Source organism: Chaetodon auriga, chromosome 24 (assembly GCF_051107435.1).
Source record: "Chaetodon auriga isolate fChaAug3 chromosome 24, fChaAug3.hap1, whole genome shotgun sequence".
Lineage (NCBI taxonomy): Eukaryota > Metazoa > Chordata > Actinopteri > Chaetodontiformes > Chaetodontidae > Chaetodon > Chaetodon auriga.
The window spans coordinates 12,587,883-12,605,209 of record NC_135097.1 but is presented as its reverse complement, the minus strand read 5'-3'; the positions used below and the strand labels follow the sequence as shown (position 1 = coordinate 12,605,209).

At 43.0% G+C, this 17,327-nt stretch overlaps 1 protein-coding gene across 1 annotated transcript; it reads left to right on the top strand.

Moving 5' to 3' along the window:
* The first annotated feature begins 394 nt into the window (after positions 1–394).
* On the top strand, positions 395–17,324 carry LOC143316862 (protein O-GlcNAcase). The gene is made up of 17 exons (XM_076724619.1): positions 395–676; positions 3,131–3,182; positions 5,371–5,468; positions 5,665–5,795; positions 5,878–6,049; positions 6,141–6,239; positions 7,533–7,802; positions 9,367–9,453; positions 9,608–10,083; positions 10,181–10,355; positions 10,787–10,843; positions 11,268–11,353; positions 11,524–11,628; positions 12,078–12,169; positions 12,315–12,504; positions 13,816–13,975; positions 14,471–17,324. The coding sequence occupies exons 1-17, from the start codon at positions 637–639 to the stop codon at positions 14,605–14,607; spliced, it is 2,427 nt and encodes an 808-aa protein (XP_076580734.1). The 5' UTR covers positions 395–636; the 3' UTR covers positions 14,608–17,324.
* Positions 17,325–17,327: the final 3 nt, after the last annotated feature.

Genomic DNA, 17,327 nt, shown 5'->3' with positions numbered 1-17,327 from the left:
TTAGAGGTCTCTGCTTTATTCAGACAAGTCACTTATTTCAAATGTGATAACATGTTTTCTCCATCCACGCAAATTAAAAACAATAGCCCAATAATACCGTAATGTGTCACTGTTTTATTGTTTTATTTCGAGTTCTACATTTACAATTTTAAACTAATTTATTCCAGCATATTTTACGACCCTGCAGCAGTTTCACTGTATGTAAGTTCCTTATTTAATTTTGTTTAGATAACCTAAGTGCTATAAAAATACAATTATTAGTCGTTTTTTTAATTATCATTATATTATTATAATAATACACATCCAAGTCTGTTACCACGTTGTCAAGCAGGATAAATGTGTCTCTATTTGCTGATAAAACTCTGAAAGGCCACTTTTGTTTGTTTTGTTTTTTCTTCTTCTTTAATTAGCATTAAATGCTCGAAAGCAGAAGCTTCCGCCGAACACCTGAACGCAGCACGCAAGCTCCAGCGATGTAGAGAGAAGGAGAGGAAGAGAAGGAGGTGGAGGCAGATCGAAGAGAAGCATGAAGAACAAACCCGGTATCTAAGCTGAAAGACGGGGGGAGCATCTCGTCGTCCCTCGCTGGTTAGGGGCCGACTGGACGCGGAGGGAGGCAGCGGGGCCCCGGACAGGATGGAGGGGAAGAGGCAGTTTCTTTGTGGGGTGGTGGAAGGTAAGAGCGGCCGACTTCAGAACTGACCTCCTGTCAGATCATGTGATTTTTTTTTTTCTTACCTCGAGGGGATGATTTTGAATTGACCACCGTTTGACCTAGATTTCAGAATTGTTTTTTGTCACATACTGGAGGTGGAGGGGGGCGCGGGGAAGGTAACATGTGGATGAAGACGGTCTTTGTGAGATGATGTGCTGGTGATCAGCCAGGCTTGAAGTGAAGATCAGAGAGCAGGCGCTGAAAAGCATTCAATGATGTCTGGTTCAAAGGCTGCAGCCTAAGGAAAGGAAAACACTCTGAATAATGGCTGGGGTACTGAAGATGATGATGAAGATGATGATGACAGTGAAACTAATGGTGATGATGATGATAATGGAATTTCAGATAATGTGATGTTGATAATGACAATGATGGTGAAGGTGAGCTGGATTATCAAGACTGTAATTATGGCTGGAGACTGTGATAATGTTTGGTTAGAAATGACTGAATGTGACGCCGTGAGAGATGATGTGAGGAAGAACACGAATGATGGTGATGGTGGCGATGATAATGATGGTGACACGATGAAAGAACACAATTAGGAAGAGTTTAATTTGAGGGCCTCAATGAAAAGAAATTCCAGTGAAGAGTACTGATGATGTTGGAGGTGATGGGGATGATGTGATGGTAGTTTCTGAGGGTAACAGTAAAGAACAGGAGGGGGTGACCTGACTGCCACACTAGCAGTGGTGATAATCATAGTGCAGGTTATGGCTACAGGTCATGACATTGACAAAGCAGGATCCAGACTAATTAGCACAGAAAAAATTGAAGAAGAAGAAACCGACGATGACACTGTTGTACTGTTTTCAGCACAAATTACGCTGGAAATTTGTGTCTGCAAGTATAGACCCTGAAAATAAAGCGAAAATATTATTTTCTCTGTATGTGTTTTCTAATTTTGTCACAAGAAAACGGTCATTTCTAAGCATTTCATACATTCTTGTTCGTACTGATGAGATCAGGTGACAAACCAGATGCGTTCTCATCGTTTCTATCAGTGTTGAGAAGCCAACTTCCTGTTACCTCGGAATCTGACGCCACACTGTATTGTGTTGAGGAGTTATCATGTAACTTCAAAGTGACAGAGAGGTGTCTTGTCAAAACAGCGGGCAGTAAGAACAGATCTATCTGCTGTGGAAAGGAAGTGGAAATATGTCTGTCACCTCTGTAATTCAGGTCAATTTTACCGCCCGAAATATCTAATTCACAATGATATAAACCAGAGAAACGCGACCAATCCTCACATTTGAGGAGGTGGAACCAGCAAATGTTTGGTATTTTTACTCGTTAAGTGATGATTATTGATTATTATAATCGATTTCAGTGAACTCATAGTTTCAACACTGGTCCTTTTGTCTCAGCTTTCCAGCTCTTCAAATTCTCAGCTTGTCTGTTTTCACAGCCCTTTGCAATGCGTTTATTTTGGAAATTCATTTCGCAATGACAATAAAAGTATGACGCATGCAACACACACACACACACACACACACACACACACACACACACACACACACACTCACACCTCATTACTAATTCCTGAAACCTCTTCAACCAGTGTGTTTCTCAGTCCCATGTGGTGGCATCCCACAGAGTTAGTAATTGGGTCTGACTTCGTTGGGAGTATTCACACACACATGCACGCTCAGACACCCAGGTACCTATGTCATACACATGCGCATACACACGTGTGGATTTTCAGTGGATCTGATTTACTTCTCACTTTGACCCACTTACTGCGCACGCATGCGTGTGCGCGCTCACACACACACACGCAGACACACACACACACACTCTCTCTCTCTCTCTCTCTTTCCCTGCAGACTTATTCAAAAAACACAAAGGAGGGAGAGGGACACTGGAGATGCTCCCATTTCTAAAAATAGAAAATGTGATGGAGAGTGTAGCAGGAGATGAATTATGCCTCTGCCAAACACAGAGGGGATGTGTCCAAGTGAGCACTGGAAGAGCTCACATCCTTTTATGTGCTCATACAGTACTGTAGCTGTCCACGAATGGTGTCCAGGAGCTGATAACCAGTCCAGTTTGTGATTAATTAGTGCAGAGCCGGCAACGGCAACTAAAATGTGCAGAGAATCACATGATATGATATCCACTAGGGAATGCCATGGTGCATATGCTTGAATATGAAAAGTGTTACACTGTGTTGTTTGTGTTCCACGCAGCTATTTACTGCTTGAGAAAAAAGACATGCAATATATCAAAAAGGATCTCCACAAGCCGTTGAAGCCTGTGATGGTAAACAGATCAATTCTGAAAACGTGACCCCTGCATGGCCTTGTAGAATTCATCAATACTCTAGATGTTTCATTGTGTCAGTGATCAGGTGTATCTGAAGGTGTTGATTTCTAGTGACATGTATGCACTCATGTCATGCTTGCTTTCCATCTGCAGGCTTCTATGGGAGGCCTTGGTCTATGGATCAGAGGAAAGTTCTCTTCCAATGGTAAGTCTGTCATCAATCTTTAAAGAAGCTTGCAAGCTGCGATAAAACTGGTGTCTGCAAACTTGCATGCACTGTGCTGTGTGTACGTGAGCAGCTCAGGAGCTACTGAACCGACGCTTCTTGGCTGAACCCAGTTGCACACCTCTATTTCAGTGCCAGGCAGACCTGAGAGAAATCACTGACTCAGAATGACTCTATAGCAAAGGGCTCGGCCGGGGATGACAGGAGGGGAGAGAGCAGGGGCCGATTGCATTTTCATAGACATTATTGTCATGTATTTCCATGTCCAAGCTGTTTCTTTAGCAGCATCTTTTTCCATGCAGAGACCTTCACACCAGGGAGCTTCTCAGCACAGCCACGCTCTTTAGTTGTTGGCCACAGAGAGTGGAGAGATACCAGTGCAGTGCCACAATAGGCTCTTGTTTGTAAGCATCACAATAGCATAAGAACTGTAGCCTAGAAGCCGTTTAAACCAGGTGAAATTCAACATTCATAATCAACCGGTGTATACAGCGTGAGTCCCAGAGGAGACAGTAATCCATTATCAAGGCAGCAGGTTCATGAGCCAAGTCTCTCTGAATCTTGATTAAACAGAACCAAGGCAGCTCCGTATAGAGACTGCCACAACAGTTTTCATTAACAGTTCCATCAGCTCACGATGAGACACGGGCTCTTTCAGCTTGAATCAGCGCGCAGCGATCGCCATGACAGTGAACTACAGTAGAATACTTAACGATCATGCCCGAGTGCAGAACACACACAGTCAAGGTGCCATTTAAAGCATCGCTAGGCCATCCATGAAAATTACATGTGTTACATATGAACCAAATGACAGATGTGGCATTCCCTTTTCATGCACACTTGCTGTATATTGCACCATACGTGTACCTTCTTGTCAGCAGGGAGCCAATTAATTCTTGACGTCACACTGATCTTACAAATGAATGCATCAGCATAAATGCCCTTTGGGAGCACTGACACAGTTTTGTAGTACAACAGCCAATAGTGACAGTCGACTGCATCCCTGGAGAGAAGTTGTTCCCCCTGCTCTCTGCTTTGCACTGCTCTTAAATATATGGACGATGTCATTACTGAGGATGAAGGCACAAGATTTCTGTTCCTATCAGTAACCATGATCATGATTTCCAGGTGATACTGGCCAAACAAAGCTGTGGTGAACAGGCCATCGCTGCTTCCTGATGAGAATGAATATGACTCCCAAAACTTTGTCAGTGTAGCAGCAGCTGAGTGTGTGGGCTCCAGGTTTATTTATAGATTGGCTTTTTTAGACTCAAGTGCGGGGTGCAGGCAAAATTCATACGCTCGAGTGTTGCATAAGATTGGCAGAGTGGGGCCGTGGATGTGTGTACAGTATGTGAGTGCGTGGCTGTGTCTCATTGTGTGTTTGAGGCAGGCAGCTTGCAGCTTTGTGGAGGCGACTTACATACCATCTGTCCAGGAAGTGAAGCAGGGAGAGCATGAGAACATAGTCCACCCACAAATGACAAGGAAGACAAGAGCTGGTCCTTGTCCAGAGAGAGAGATTGCGATATTCATGTTTTGTCTGTGTGTGCGATGCAGATATTGTTTCACTCCTCGTACTATGCTCTATTTATAATTCAGGAGGTCATTTCCTGTAACTGAGGCGGCCGTGGAGCCCCATGATCGATACAGTGGACCTATTTTCTCACTGCTTGTTGTTTTTCTGTTTACTTTCCCTTCCTTCTGTCCTCGCCTCTTTCTCAGCTGCTCATGTCGTCTAAGTAATAGATGATTTATTTGCAGACTTCAAAGAATTACTACAAAGTTTTTGCACTCAACAAAGATTTAAATAATTAAGATAGTTTGAAATCAGAAACTGACATCCCACACACTGTTGATCACTTGTGCTCACTTCATTTACAGTGTTTTTCTTTTTCTTTTCTTTTCTTTTTTTTTTACCAGTATATAAAGTTTAAACCCAAATTAGAATCAAATCAAACTGTGAGCTACAATGTAAAAACAGAGATGCAGGAGAGTGAAATAACAAATTGAGTATAAGGACAAAATTGGAAAAGTCTAATGATTTAAAACTCTTTTAATAGAGTTTTATGGGATGTCTTTTCTTTTCTTGTTGCAGACTCATTGATTTAGTTGTGTAATGACTTAAACCTGTCCTAACACGTTCCCTCGTGTCTTTCTGTGCCAGGATGCAGCACTGGGGGTTGAACACGTATCTGTACGGCCCAAAAGATGACCTCAAACACAGACTGTTGTGGAGGGAAGTCTACTCTCCTGAAGAGGAGGGTAAGATCCTCCCATTCATCCATCTGCTGATGAACCGCTCATCCACCCACATGTCCATCCAAGTTTTCTTACTATGCTAGAAATCGAAGACATCTGTAATCATAATCTAGTATTTTTTGCAAACACTGGCCAGTGTGTCTCATTTTGTCCCACTTTATGTTTCAAACTCATAATTCTTCATCACCTCTCCTCTCAGGTCAGTTGCGTACTCTCATATCAGAGGCCCAGTCGAGGGGCCTGAGGTTTGTTTACGCCCTCTCGCCTGGTCAGGACATCGTCTTCTCTTCTTCCTGTGATCTGACGCTACTCAAACGCAAGCTGAGACAGGTATAGGACAAAGTGAGATAATAGATACTGCAGGAGTGCAACGTTTCAGGATCTGAGCCTCTGTCTCTCTCTCTCTCTCCAGGTATCAGACCTGGGTTGCCAGGCATTTGCCATTCTGTTTGATGACATCGATCACTCCATGTGTCAGGCCGACAGCGAGGCCTTTTCTTCATTCGCTCATGCTCAGGTCACTGTAACCAATGAGATCTATCGGTTCTTGGGGGAACCGCCCGTCTTCCTGTTCTGCCCTACGGGTAGGAGTGATGAACTGAATTGAGTTGGAGTGTTTGCAGAATCTGACACGTGCAGTTGATGAAGCGTACCTCTGCCTCTCTCTCCCTGTAGAGTACTGTGGTTCTCTGTGTTCTCCAAGCGTATCAAAGTCTCCCTACCTGCAGACTGTTGGAGAGGACCTGCTGCCCAACATAACAGTGGTATGGACAGGTGAGTCACATACACAACTTAGCATATATGTGAACTATTTAACTGATGATGTAATTGATTTAACTGCTCTTTTTACTGCACTATATGACGTGGCTGTATTCAGCTGACACAGCTGGATCCCTCTGTATGTGCTGGGTTGCTACAGCTAACCCTGCAGTTACATTTTTACATCAATACCTCCACTCACATCTCCCCCAGGCTGCACCCCAGCTCAGGCCCTGATTCATCTTCATGCTGCCTTTGATGCTTTCCAATCACCACTCCTTCATCACACACTAATTTTAAACACAGAGAAGACCAAGTGCATGGTATTCCTCACCTCCACCAGTGACGCTGACTATCCTGCCATTAAAACACCCTGATTAGTCATGCTGAGTCACACATATACTTAATTTGGCTTGACAGCAGACTATCTTTCACGATTCATATTTAAGATTTGACTCAAATTTAAAAACAAACAAGGCTTCTTGTGTAGAATTAAAGGATGTCTGCCTTCTTCCATCAATAAAGCTAGTGTGCAGTCAACCTTCAGGCCTGTCTTTGACCATGAAGATATTCTGTATTGTATCTGTCTGTTACATGTGATTGGATGGACTTCTTTCTTTCAAGAAGAATAGCCATCTCATGTTATTCATCTATGAAGCTCTGCTGTTGAAGCTTCTGTTTTTATGAATCCTTGTTTACTGTGTAATTGTGTTTCTGTTTGCTGATTGTGTTGCCAGTGTTACTTGTTCTCAGGTCGTTCTTGGAAAATAGATCTTTATCTCAGTAAGACTGTGTGATTGAATGATAGGAACATTTCTTTAAGTACAATTTCTTCTTTTCTGTTTTTAGCCTCATTAGTTGACCCATGATCAACACAAAACACAGCTCAGCACACACACGCAAATGGGTGCAGGCACAGATTCACACACAACATCCTCCATCCTCAAGGATTTAAGTGCAAATCCGCCCACATGCATATGGAAGTACAATAGAAACAGACACACACAAACACACACATTATCATCTTCTCTTGTTTAGTTCAGTTTTTAATTTTCTTCTTTGTCTTTCTTGTTCTCCTATGAGAAGCTGTTCTTTGCTTTCCACCTCTCCATGAATTTTTCACAGTAGGAAATGAACAGAAACAGTTACAGAGTTGTTGAGGTTTGTTTATTCCATATGTGCCATATGGAGAGAACAACTTCTTCATTCCAGTCTCCTGTTGTGCGCCTCAGATTTGATTTGATGTGAAGTCTGTTCCTCAAACCTTCAGGCTTCCTCTTGTCAACCTTTCCCCTTCACTCTCCACAGGCAGTAAGGTCATCTCCAGGAAACTGTCTGTTGACTGCCTGGCTGAGGTGGAGTCTGTCCTCCAGCGTCCCCCGCTCATCTGGGACAACCTGCACGCTAATGACTACGACTCCAGGCGTCTCTTCCTGGGGCCTTTTAAGGGCCGAGAGCCTCAGCTCAGGAGCCACCTGAGAGGCCTGTTACTCAACCCCAACTGCGAGTTTGAAGCCAACTACATCCCTCTCCATACGCTGGGAAGCTGGTACAGAGCTGGAAAAGAGGAGAGGAAAGGTGAGGGGAGAGGTGGAGGGAAGAATGCAGCAGAAAGGCAAAGGGATTAATGAACAACTGGAAGGAGGAAGCAGCAGTGATGAGACAGAAGATGTCCCGAGTTAATAAACTAACATGGGCTCTGGCAGACCAGAGCTGTGCATGGTTGGTCCCATTGCTTCCGGAAGAAATGTTTAATAAGCCTGTGTTGCTTGGCAACTAACACAATTTTAACCACAAGGCAGAAATGTTGCCTGATATTATTTAACAAATCAATTAACTTGAAGGAATTGAAGTTCCATCTGTTCTCCCGGACAAGTCGACCAAATAAACTTATTGGCTGAAGTTAAAGAGAATAAAAATATTTCCCTGATACAGCACAATTCACCAGTTTCATCAATCTCCATCTACTCTCACAGCTGTTGATGGGGATGGTTAATGGCTTCGGTTCATGTAGTCCTTCTATTTCACACACAAAGTGCATATATTCCTGATGTTTTATATTTAACATATTCTGTCAGACTTTGTGTAAGAGCCCTTTCATCACCTTAATTTAACATTTGATTCAGATTTATTGCATTCAGTTTACTGACAGCACAATACAGGAAAATACCACCAGAGGACAAAAGAGGAAACAAGGGAGCTGGGTGGAAAAATGTTGGGTAGAGAACTGCTGTAGTGTGTGATGTTGCTCTGACTACCGATCGGGGAGAGGCGGTGATGGAGGAATAATTGTGTGGTGTGTGAAGGAAGAAAAGAGAAGAGAGGAAGGTCGCTCTGTGGAGGAGAAACAAGGCGGAGGGCTGGAGGAGAAATAGGCTTTAAGGGAGGGGATGACAAAAGAGATGAAGGGCAGGCTGAAGCCTGTGATGTGGAAGGAAATGGAAAAGGAATTTTAATGATAGCATGAGAGGGAAGGTGATGGGGTGTTGGTAGTCAGTGAAGTAAGTACTGGATTCATGGTAGGAGAGGGAGCTAACACATGAACAATGCATGGAGTACGAAGAATTATAGGTTTTAGTCAAGATCAGAGTTTAGATGAGACGTTTAAGTGGCGATCTGAAGGTGATGCCAGTTCTTTAATTTTTCTATCTTGTCTATGATTTTGAGTTTGTCATATTTAAAAGTCAGCACTGCAAAATGGACTTGGCGTAGCTTCCATTTCTGGATGTTTTTTTTGTTTTTTGGTTCTGTATTTTCTCCCTTTCCACAGATCATTAATATTGCAGTATTTCCAGCATAAGCACAGTAGGGCATGTTGGCAAAAAAGAAAAGTAAAACAACAATCACAAATGTCATGTTTTAGTGTTACTCCTGTAGAGACTCAGTGGCTCCATCTGACCAGCAAACACGAGTGTTCTGAGATGGGTGGCTATCTTCTTTTCCAGTCATGCAGAAATATCATAGATAAGGGAGATATGTACGATACGTGTGGGTAGGTTTGTCTACCAAAACATGTCCCACTGGAATGCAGTGAACATCACAAACTGATTATGTAAAGGCGTGTTTCCTGTACTGTGTACTGTATGAATATGAGTAACTCAGTATCCTCATATATGACAACACAATGTTGTGTATGCTCTAGATGAGGAGTGTGAATACTGTCCTGATAGAGCTCTGTCTGCTGCACTACATGATTGGATGGAGGAACTCAACCAACCTCTACAAGCAGGTAAAACATTAAGATGTAGGGCTGTACTTGTATATGTGTGTTGACGTTAGACTGGATTGAAACACTTTACCTGCTCACGCACTTTCACAACCTTTGGTTGGATTTATACCTTGACTGCATTATTTCAGTGCACTGTTGATCGGTATTATTACAGGTCGACAGAGCTCACGAGCAGACCACCGTTCCTCTGCTCCCACATCTCGTTGCAAAACTCCCGACAGATCTGACTGCCCATCCACCTTGAGAGGAACCTCTGTGGTGGCCAAACTTCCTGTTTTCCCCCTGAACTCCAGTTCACCACCATCATCACCCACTAAGGTCAAGGGGGAGAGGGAGGGACAAGAAGGGGAGAAGAAGAGGTCAAACCATCCTAGTCAACCCAATCAGCAACCTCCAGGATCCCGGTCTGGAGCACCTTCAGGTGGAGGCAGAGGGCAGAAGGCCCAGGGTCGGGGACTCTGTGGTGGGAAAGTCCTACTAAGTGAATCTCAGGTGCGGCTGCTGGTTGGTCTTCATTATCTGCCTCATGAGCATGGCCCGTCTGCCCAGAAACTGCTGCAGGACCTGACCTGGCTGAAAACAAACTGCCACCTGGTCAGCACTAACAGCAAAAAGACACCGCCTCAGAAGGTCAGCGTGTGCTTTTTGTGCAAATTTAACTGTGGAGTGCGTGATTGATGATTGTGACTGATAAAAAAGGGCTTGTATTATGTATGAATGTCCTCAGATCGATGAGTGGCGAGGTCGGGCCTCCCGCTTCCTGTCCCTGTGTGAAGACATAGCACAGCTCCACTGTAGCGTGGTGGGTGGGGCCAACAGGGCTGTGCTCTATGACCTTTACCCTTATGTGTGGGACCTAAGGAATATGGCTCTGGTGGCAAAAGCATTCATATGCTGGCTGGGTGAGTGAAAAGAGAGATGGAAGCAGGGAACTATGGGAACAGTATAGTATGCTACAGTATAGCCAACCAGTTGTAACCTGTGGTATACTATGCTGCCCTGTAATACTGTGCCTATAGTACAGTATAGTATAATATGCTATTAGTGTTAGCTTTGCTTTATTACCCTCTTATACCTAGTATAGTATTGTATCGTATAGTAGTTTTGTTTGTAGTACATTATAGAGCATTGCTTTGTTGTATAGAATTACTATGTTATGCCATACTACTCACTGCCTATGTGACAGTGTAGTACATCATGGCTCAGTCATTATACTGTGATATAGTATTGTGCCAGTAGTATTCTATGCTATACTGTGCTCTTTTAGTCTTCATTGTATTGTAACATACTGCACACTATAATCTGACCCCACCCACTCACCTATCTCACTCAGATGGACGAGTGTTGAGTGACAGCTCCACCCTGGGCACCTGGAGGAACTGCTTCCACTGTGAGTATGCATGACCTCTAAACTCCACACCTACACCTGAAGTAAATAACTACACGTCACCTCTGCTGCGCAAATCATTCTTATCCAGAGTAAATTCAGTCTGCAAATGTTCTCCCATAAACCCGACATCCAATCACTGTTTCTTGCTTAATGGAGCTCCAGATAAGGGTGCAGTGAGGACTGAGCCACCAGTCGTGCTTCAAATATTTATGGTGCTGGCATAAGAACTGAAACAGAAGTTAATTTCAGCAAGCATCTCCTGAGGAGCTGTAATGCTGTAAAACACTGAACTTTTATGCCAGCATGAATATTTAAAGCTGATAAACTGTGCAGTCATTTTCCATCTCTGCTGACTATCCTAGCATTTCATTGGCCATAACCATGTGATGTCACCAGACTGATATGTGGTTGTTTTCTGTGGTAGGGTGTGGGAAGTCCACGGGGGCGGACCTACTGGGAGTGGAGTCAGAGCCGTGGGCGTTCAAAGGGGGCGTGTCTGGGGAGGTGCAGGTGTGTGTTTGTATAATATTTTCCGTGGATTTTGTTAATGACTCCTCTTGTTTATTTACTTTGTATTAGTGTGTGCTTGTATTCGTACATTCTTGATAATAAATGACATTGACATTCAGTCTTCTTATAACTGCCTAACGTTCGTGTGTGTGTGTGTGTGTGCTTTGAAGATGCTCCTCCCAATAGGCAGCAGCAGTGAACTCTTCACTCACCCTCCTCCTCTCTTCCCTACCTCTCGTCTCTATAACATCAGGCCCTACCATGGCAAGGACAAGGTAGGAGAAGACGCACTCAGACATGATATTGTTTCACAAATAGTGCCTGGATAATTCATGGTTTAAGAAAGGGAAAGTCAAAGAATATCTGCATTTACACAATCACTGCACCAGCTGCAAAGCTTAAGCATAGCTGCTGTGGAAACCACACTACTTACCCCTTCAGAAAAACAATTTGGAAACAAACCAGGAAAGAGAAACATTTTAGGTCATGCAGACACTCTGACATAGTAATGGAAAGTCATGGAAAATTTATGGAATGCTCAGTCAGTGCCACAGTCAGATCCTTACATGGAGAAATGCTTCAAAGTTAAACATCATTCTCAAGGGACCCTGATTGTTCAGTCACCTGTAGATTTTTGGTGTGGGGAACATATGGTGTAATGGACCGGGGCACGAAATCTTCAAACAGTAATCATGTATTTGTGTGTGTTTGCATGTGTGTGTAGCTGGAGTTATATCGAATGGTGCGCCAACTCCACCTGAGGACTCAGGGTGGGCAAGGGTCCAGTGCTGCTCACCCAGATGTCATAGGAGACAGGTGTGTGTTTGAGAGCGAGAGAGAGACGAAGAAAGAGGAGACAGAGTAATTGTTTGCATTGCAGAACATTTCCACAATGGCTATTTATCACATTGAATACTATTTTCACATATTTTTAAAGAGCAGTGTTCTTTCACGTCCACAGATGTCTCGGGCCGTGCCTGGCGTTGTGCCCAGAGTACAGCTTCATCCTGGAGGATGAGCTGGGTGTGTGTGGCTGTGTGTTGGGCATCTTGGATGTTCGCTCCTTTGCCAAGCGGTGCCAGGCCAGCTGGATGCCTGCCATGAGGGACAAATACCCACCCAAAGGGGGCAACACACACCCCAACACACAGGTGAATATGTGGAGAAGAAGCAGCCAAGTAGTCATTAAAAGCATCCTTTTTTATCCAAACCTATGCTGTCATTCTGAAGGGCACACACACACACACACACACACACACACACACACACACACACACATAGGTTAAATTATGCGCACAAATGTTTAGACATATCGGTTCCTGCAGTTTCACCATCTGGACCCCTCTGTGATGGATTAATAACCTACTGGGCAGTGGGTGGCACATACGGGTAAACAAAGCAAGTGACACACACACACATGCAGTACAGATTAACACACACAGATCGGACTTGGGGTTCTAGTTTCTGTATCAACACTACATTAACGCACAGAACAAGACGACCAGATTTGGAAATTGTGTTTCCAGGTACGTGTTCTGTAGTGCAATAGTGACGCGGCTGTAAACAGCAAAACAGCAAGAATAGACTGTAGATATGTTGTAGTCTGGTAGTTATGGGTAAGCATCAGGCATGACCAGTCAAATGATTTTTCTCCTCCTTTTTTTTTTTTATCCTGACAAAGTGAGTTGAGTGATCTTAGGCAAGGAGCCAATCAGAGCAACAGGAACAGTCAGTCCTTGACATCTGTGAAGGATTTTTCTGCCCACCCTGTGCGTCACGGTGCACACTGACAGCCCGACTCTGGACGTCATTCCCGCTGCAGCCACAGGTGTATGAAGCTGGGAAAAAGCTTTCCACTTGATGAATTTACTTGGAATCGAAGCTGAATGAGCCAAACAATACGCAGGCGTCTGAATGGCATCTTTTCTGGCTTTATGAGACACAGCAATGTGACACCAGTGTCTTATGTAATGAACAGTTACCACGTGTTCTTTGTTACTTATCCTTTCCTTGATTGCGTAGTTACCTTAATATGTGCTTTATGGCTTGGAAACTAGTGTGTTCCAGGAAAAACTGCTTACCAGCTTGTCAATCAGGAAGTACATTAGACTAATAACAAAGGTCAGTGTCTATAACGTCAAATCCTGAAGGTTCTCTGTTGATGTTATCAGGGATTGAATGTATGTTAAAATAAATTAGAATCTATGATGGTGATTACTGATGATGACTGTCTCTCTGTATGCAATTATATTGTTAATGTGTTTTTATAAGGGGTGATCTGTCAAATTTGGCCCTTTAGTAACATCTAGTGGCTGCTGTTGGAAACTACAACAATATAGGACTGCTGTTCTACAGCCCCCTCCACCAGCCACCAATCATTTAAGCTAAACGGGACACAGATCATGTCCAGGACTTCATCGGCAAGTGAGAATGTCTTTGTGTCTCTGCTCTCCTCTGTGCAGGACTTAATCCAGCTAATGGAGGAGGACCAGGGAGAGTACCCAGACTCTCTCCTCTATCACTTCCCCTCTCAGCTGCGACTGGACGCCCTGCCTGAGCTGGTGGACATCAGCGTCAGCCGCACCCTGCTCACCGCCCTCCTCACTGCACTCAAGGCCAACGGTAAGGACACGGCGTCGAGCCATTGTATGAGTGTGTATGTGTGTGCCTTCTATTTCGCTCTAGACTTCAGAAAGGGTCTGCCAAAATGAGCGTTAACCCTCACTTGTGGCTAATCTGAGGTCTATGGTGCAATCAGAAATATTTTAGAAAATACTCACATACTTCTGCACTGTATAGTAAAATATCTTCTCTGGAGAAAAGGCTAAACAGAAGAGCAGAAAAACACAGAGCGTTGAAGTAGTGTCGTAATACCACTCAGCATGCTCTTTAATGTGAGCAGGGGTCAGACTTCCTGTCGATGTTTTCACACCATTAAATTCATTTTAAAATATTTATTTGCCTGCATGCTGGAGAGCTGATATTAATTCACAAGGTTGAAATCCTGCAGTTTCATAATTTTTCATGACAGACTACCTCGCACTATCCTCTGGGGGAGTTTGTGCATTTTTTTATGAGCAGCTGGAGCTCAAGGTCTCTCTTTAACTGTGTGTGCAGGGTCTCAGGGTGTGTTCTGCGAGGTGCAGCCGACAGACCGTCAGAGGCTGGAGTTCTTGACAAAACTGGGCTTCCTGGAGATCCTCAGAGGAGAAGCAAGGAGCAGAGAGGGAGTGGTGCTGGGCAGGCTGCTCTGAACACAAACGCTCACGTGGTCAAACACATACACACCACCAGGAACACGTAAAGACACAGAGGCACTCGCACACACAGAAAGATGGTGGAAGCACAGCATGTACAGTACAGCATAGAGACGGCTCAGCCTCGCACATAAGCAGGATCTGTATTTTCCCCCGTCAAGAGAGACAATCCTGGATTCCTTTGAGTCTGTGTGGCAGTAATGGGATGAACCCAGAGATTTCTGAGGGACTTCCAAAAAATAAAATAAGCTTTGGGTTTAAACATTCAGCAGAACTGTGCTAATCCCTCTCAGATTCAGCCCCTGACTACAGATTATAGAATTCAGTCAAATTACAAGGAAGTCAACAAGAGAATAGAGTGAGATGTGAGCAGAGCAGCAGATCACAGCAGCTACAGCATTCTCCTCTGCAGAACACGTGTCACCTACAACCATTTACATGTATCTTTATACTGTATATATGTAAGCTTGTGTCCCAAGTGACCACAAAAGTCAGTTCAGGTGAATGTGCAACAGGCGTCTGATCTCACAAACTGTCGAGAGAGAGCATATCATACAGCAGGCATGTGCACATTTTCAGGCAGTGGTGCTGAGGCATATATAGGATAATAATGCATTAAGTCCTTCTTTTAAAATGGAGGCATTAAGCTTTTTTAGACATTTTATTAATTTAAAACGGCCCTGAAAATGGGCTTCCTCTGAATTTTCACAGTCTGGGACGTGGTCATGCATAAATTCAGTAGAATGTGTGTTACTTTGGATAGTCAGACTTGCCTTCAAGGATCTGCCCTGCTGATGAGTCCTTAAGCAAGGCACTAAATTCTTATAAGCCTCAGAGTTGCTATTCTTAGCTGACCTGATGTCTGACCTACCTGGAGAGGGGCAGTCTTCCGTCTTTATAGCTTTATTTGGACTGTACAGATATGAGAATGGTGTTACATAAAAGCAAATAATGGCATTTCCAAGTTAAGAAAACATAAAATAATCCTGTACACAAATGTGTTTAACATGCTACAGGAGATCTCCTGCTCTGCTCCCGCGGCTTCGCTCATAAACAGTTATTTTCTTAAGGTTAAGGCTGTTGTTTTCTCGCTCGTGTCCTGTTGGTTGAATCGCCAGGCTGGACCCAGGCACAGCGTCACTGTTTACACATGCTTAGGTTAGATGAATGTTTACATGCATGAAGAACAAAACAAAGTAGGACTACATGTATACGGACATAAACACTAATATACATTTAGCACTTCAGAGGAATGCTCTAACATGGCGACGTCAATGAAGATTTTTTTTTTATTGGACTTTTCTCAGCCGTTATAGCTGTAAAGTCCTGAGAGAAAACAACAAAATGCATGCCTGCTAAAAATTCATCCGAGAAACTATTTATTTGTTCATTAAGGTTTCTGTGCATGAAAACAATCATGCGGACAGAAATGATGTATTAAACACACACACACACACACACACACATATACACACACACACACGCATGCACACACACACTTATCTGAAGTTTACACTGGGATCAATTAGATATAACAGATACCTCTCTGTCATTTCATTGTCAGATACTGTAAACATCACCAGTGAGTATGTGTGTGGTGTGTGTGTGGGTACTTTGTACATGGTATGTATGTGTGTGCGTGCAAGCATACCAATAAAGACAACTGTCATTCTGCCTTTAATCTGAACCATAATGAACACAAGCAGACACACACACACACACACACGCGTGCATTCATGCTAAACGAAGCACAACAGCTCTCACAATCAAATCTTCAACTGAAAGTATGTAGAACTACGAATGTTCATTATTTTGTAATGCAGCTTAATAGACACAAGTACTGATTGTGCAAGTATTTATATTTCTACTTTTTCTTTTTTTTTTATTATTATTATTGTTATTATGCTCGATCAATCACAGACTGAGAGGCACTTTTGTATGTTTCTTCTTCTTCTAATCAAGCTCATCACCATCGTCTGTGAGGTAGTTCACGATAAAAGAATTTACTCCCAGAACTGAGAATGACGTAGACAAAAAAAGCACCGAGGTAGAAATGCATGACGTACAGAAAAGTGTTTAGAAAAGGTGTTATTGTTTGTGGCAGAATGTGTCACTTCACCTGGATGAAAAAAAAGAGAATAATCTTTTTAATAATCTTTTAATATTTACTATTCTTTAATATATTTTGACTTTAGACCGGGGTGTATGGTTTGTGTGTGAATGTGTACAAGCGTGAATATAGGTGTTGATGGGAAATATCCTTCAAAATAAATTACACAGGCAAAATGAAGCACTGTGAAAAAAAGCTAATAATGAACCACAGCTAACACCTTCACTTTTCATTCAATAGAATAAAAAATATATAATAATAATAATAATGATAATAATGATAAGAAGAATAATAGTAATAATTTGAGATTCAAACAGTTGCCTTTAACTTCCAGGCCGAAGCAGCTGTTTCCTGTCATCTGTGTGTCCTCACTGTCTCACTGTCTGCCTGCCGTGAGGTACATGTACAGTCTGTTTTTACAATGAGTCCCAGTGGAGTGCTATGTAGTCTGTCTATGCAGGGTAATGAAGGGGTTTAAAAAAATAATTACTGTCTGTGTTTTTATTGACGATAACAGTAAAACTGTCATTTTAACAACGATGATTTTATTGAATTGACTTGTTGATTTCATGCCTATTAAAAAAAAAAACTTTCTTTCCCCTTATTT

What these genes read in the sequence shown, in the direction of transcription:
- LOC143316862 (XM_076724619.1), top strand. Translation starts at nt 637, where the DNA reads ATGGAGGGGAAGAGGCAGTTTCTTTGTGGGGTGGTGGAAG. An exon ending in CCTACCATGGCAAGGACAAG is followed by an intron (nt 11,629 to 12,077) that starts GTAGGAGAAGAC and finishes ATGTGTGTGTAG; the next exon opens with CTGGAGTTATATCGAATGGT. An exon ending in CCAGATGTCATAGGAGACAG is followed by an intron (nt 12,170 to 12,314) that starts GTGTGTGTTTGA and finishes TCACGTCCACAG; the next exon opens with ATGTCTCGGGCCGTGCCTGG.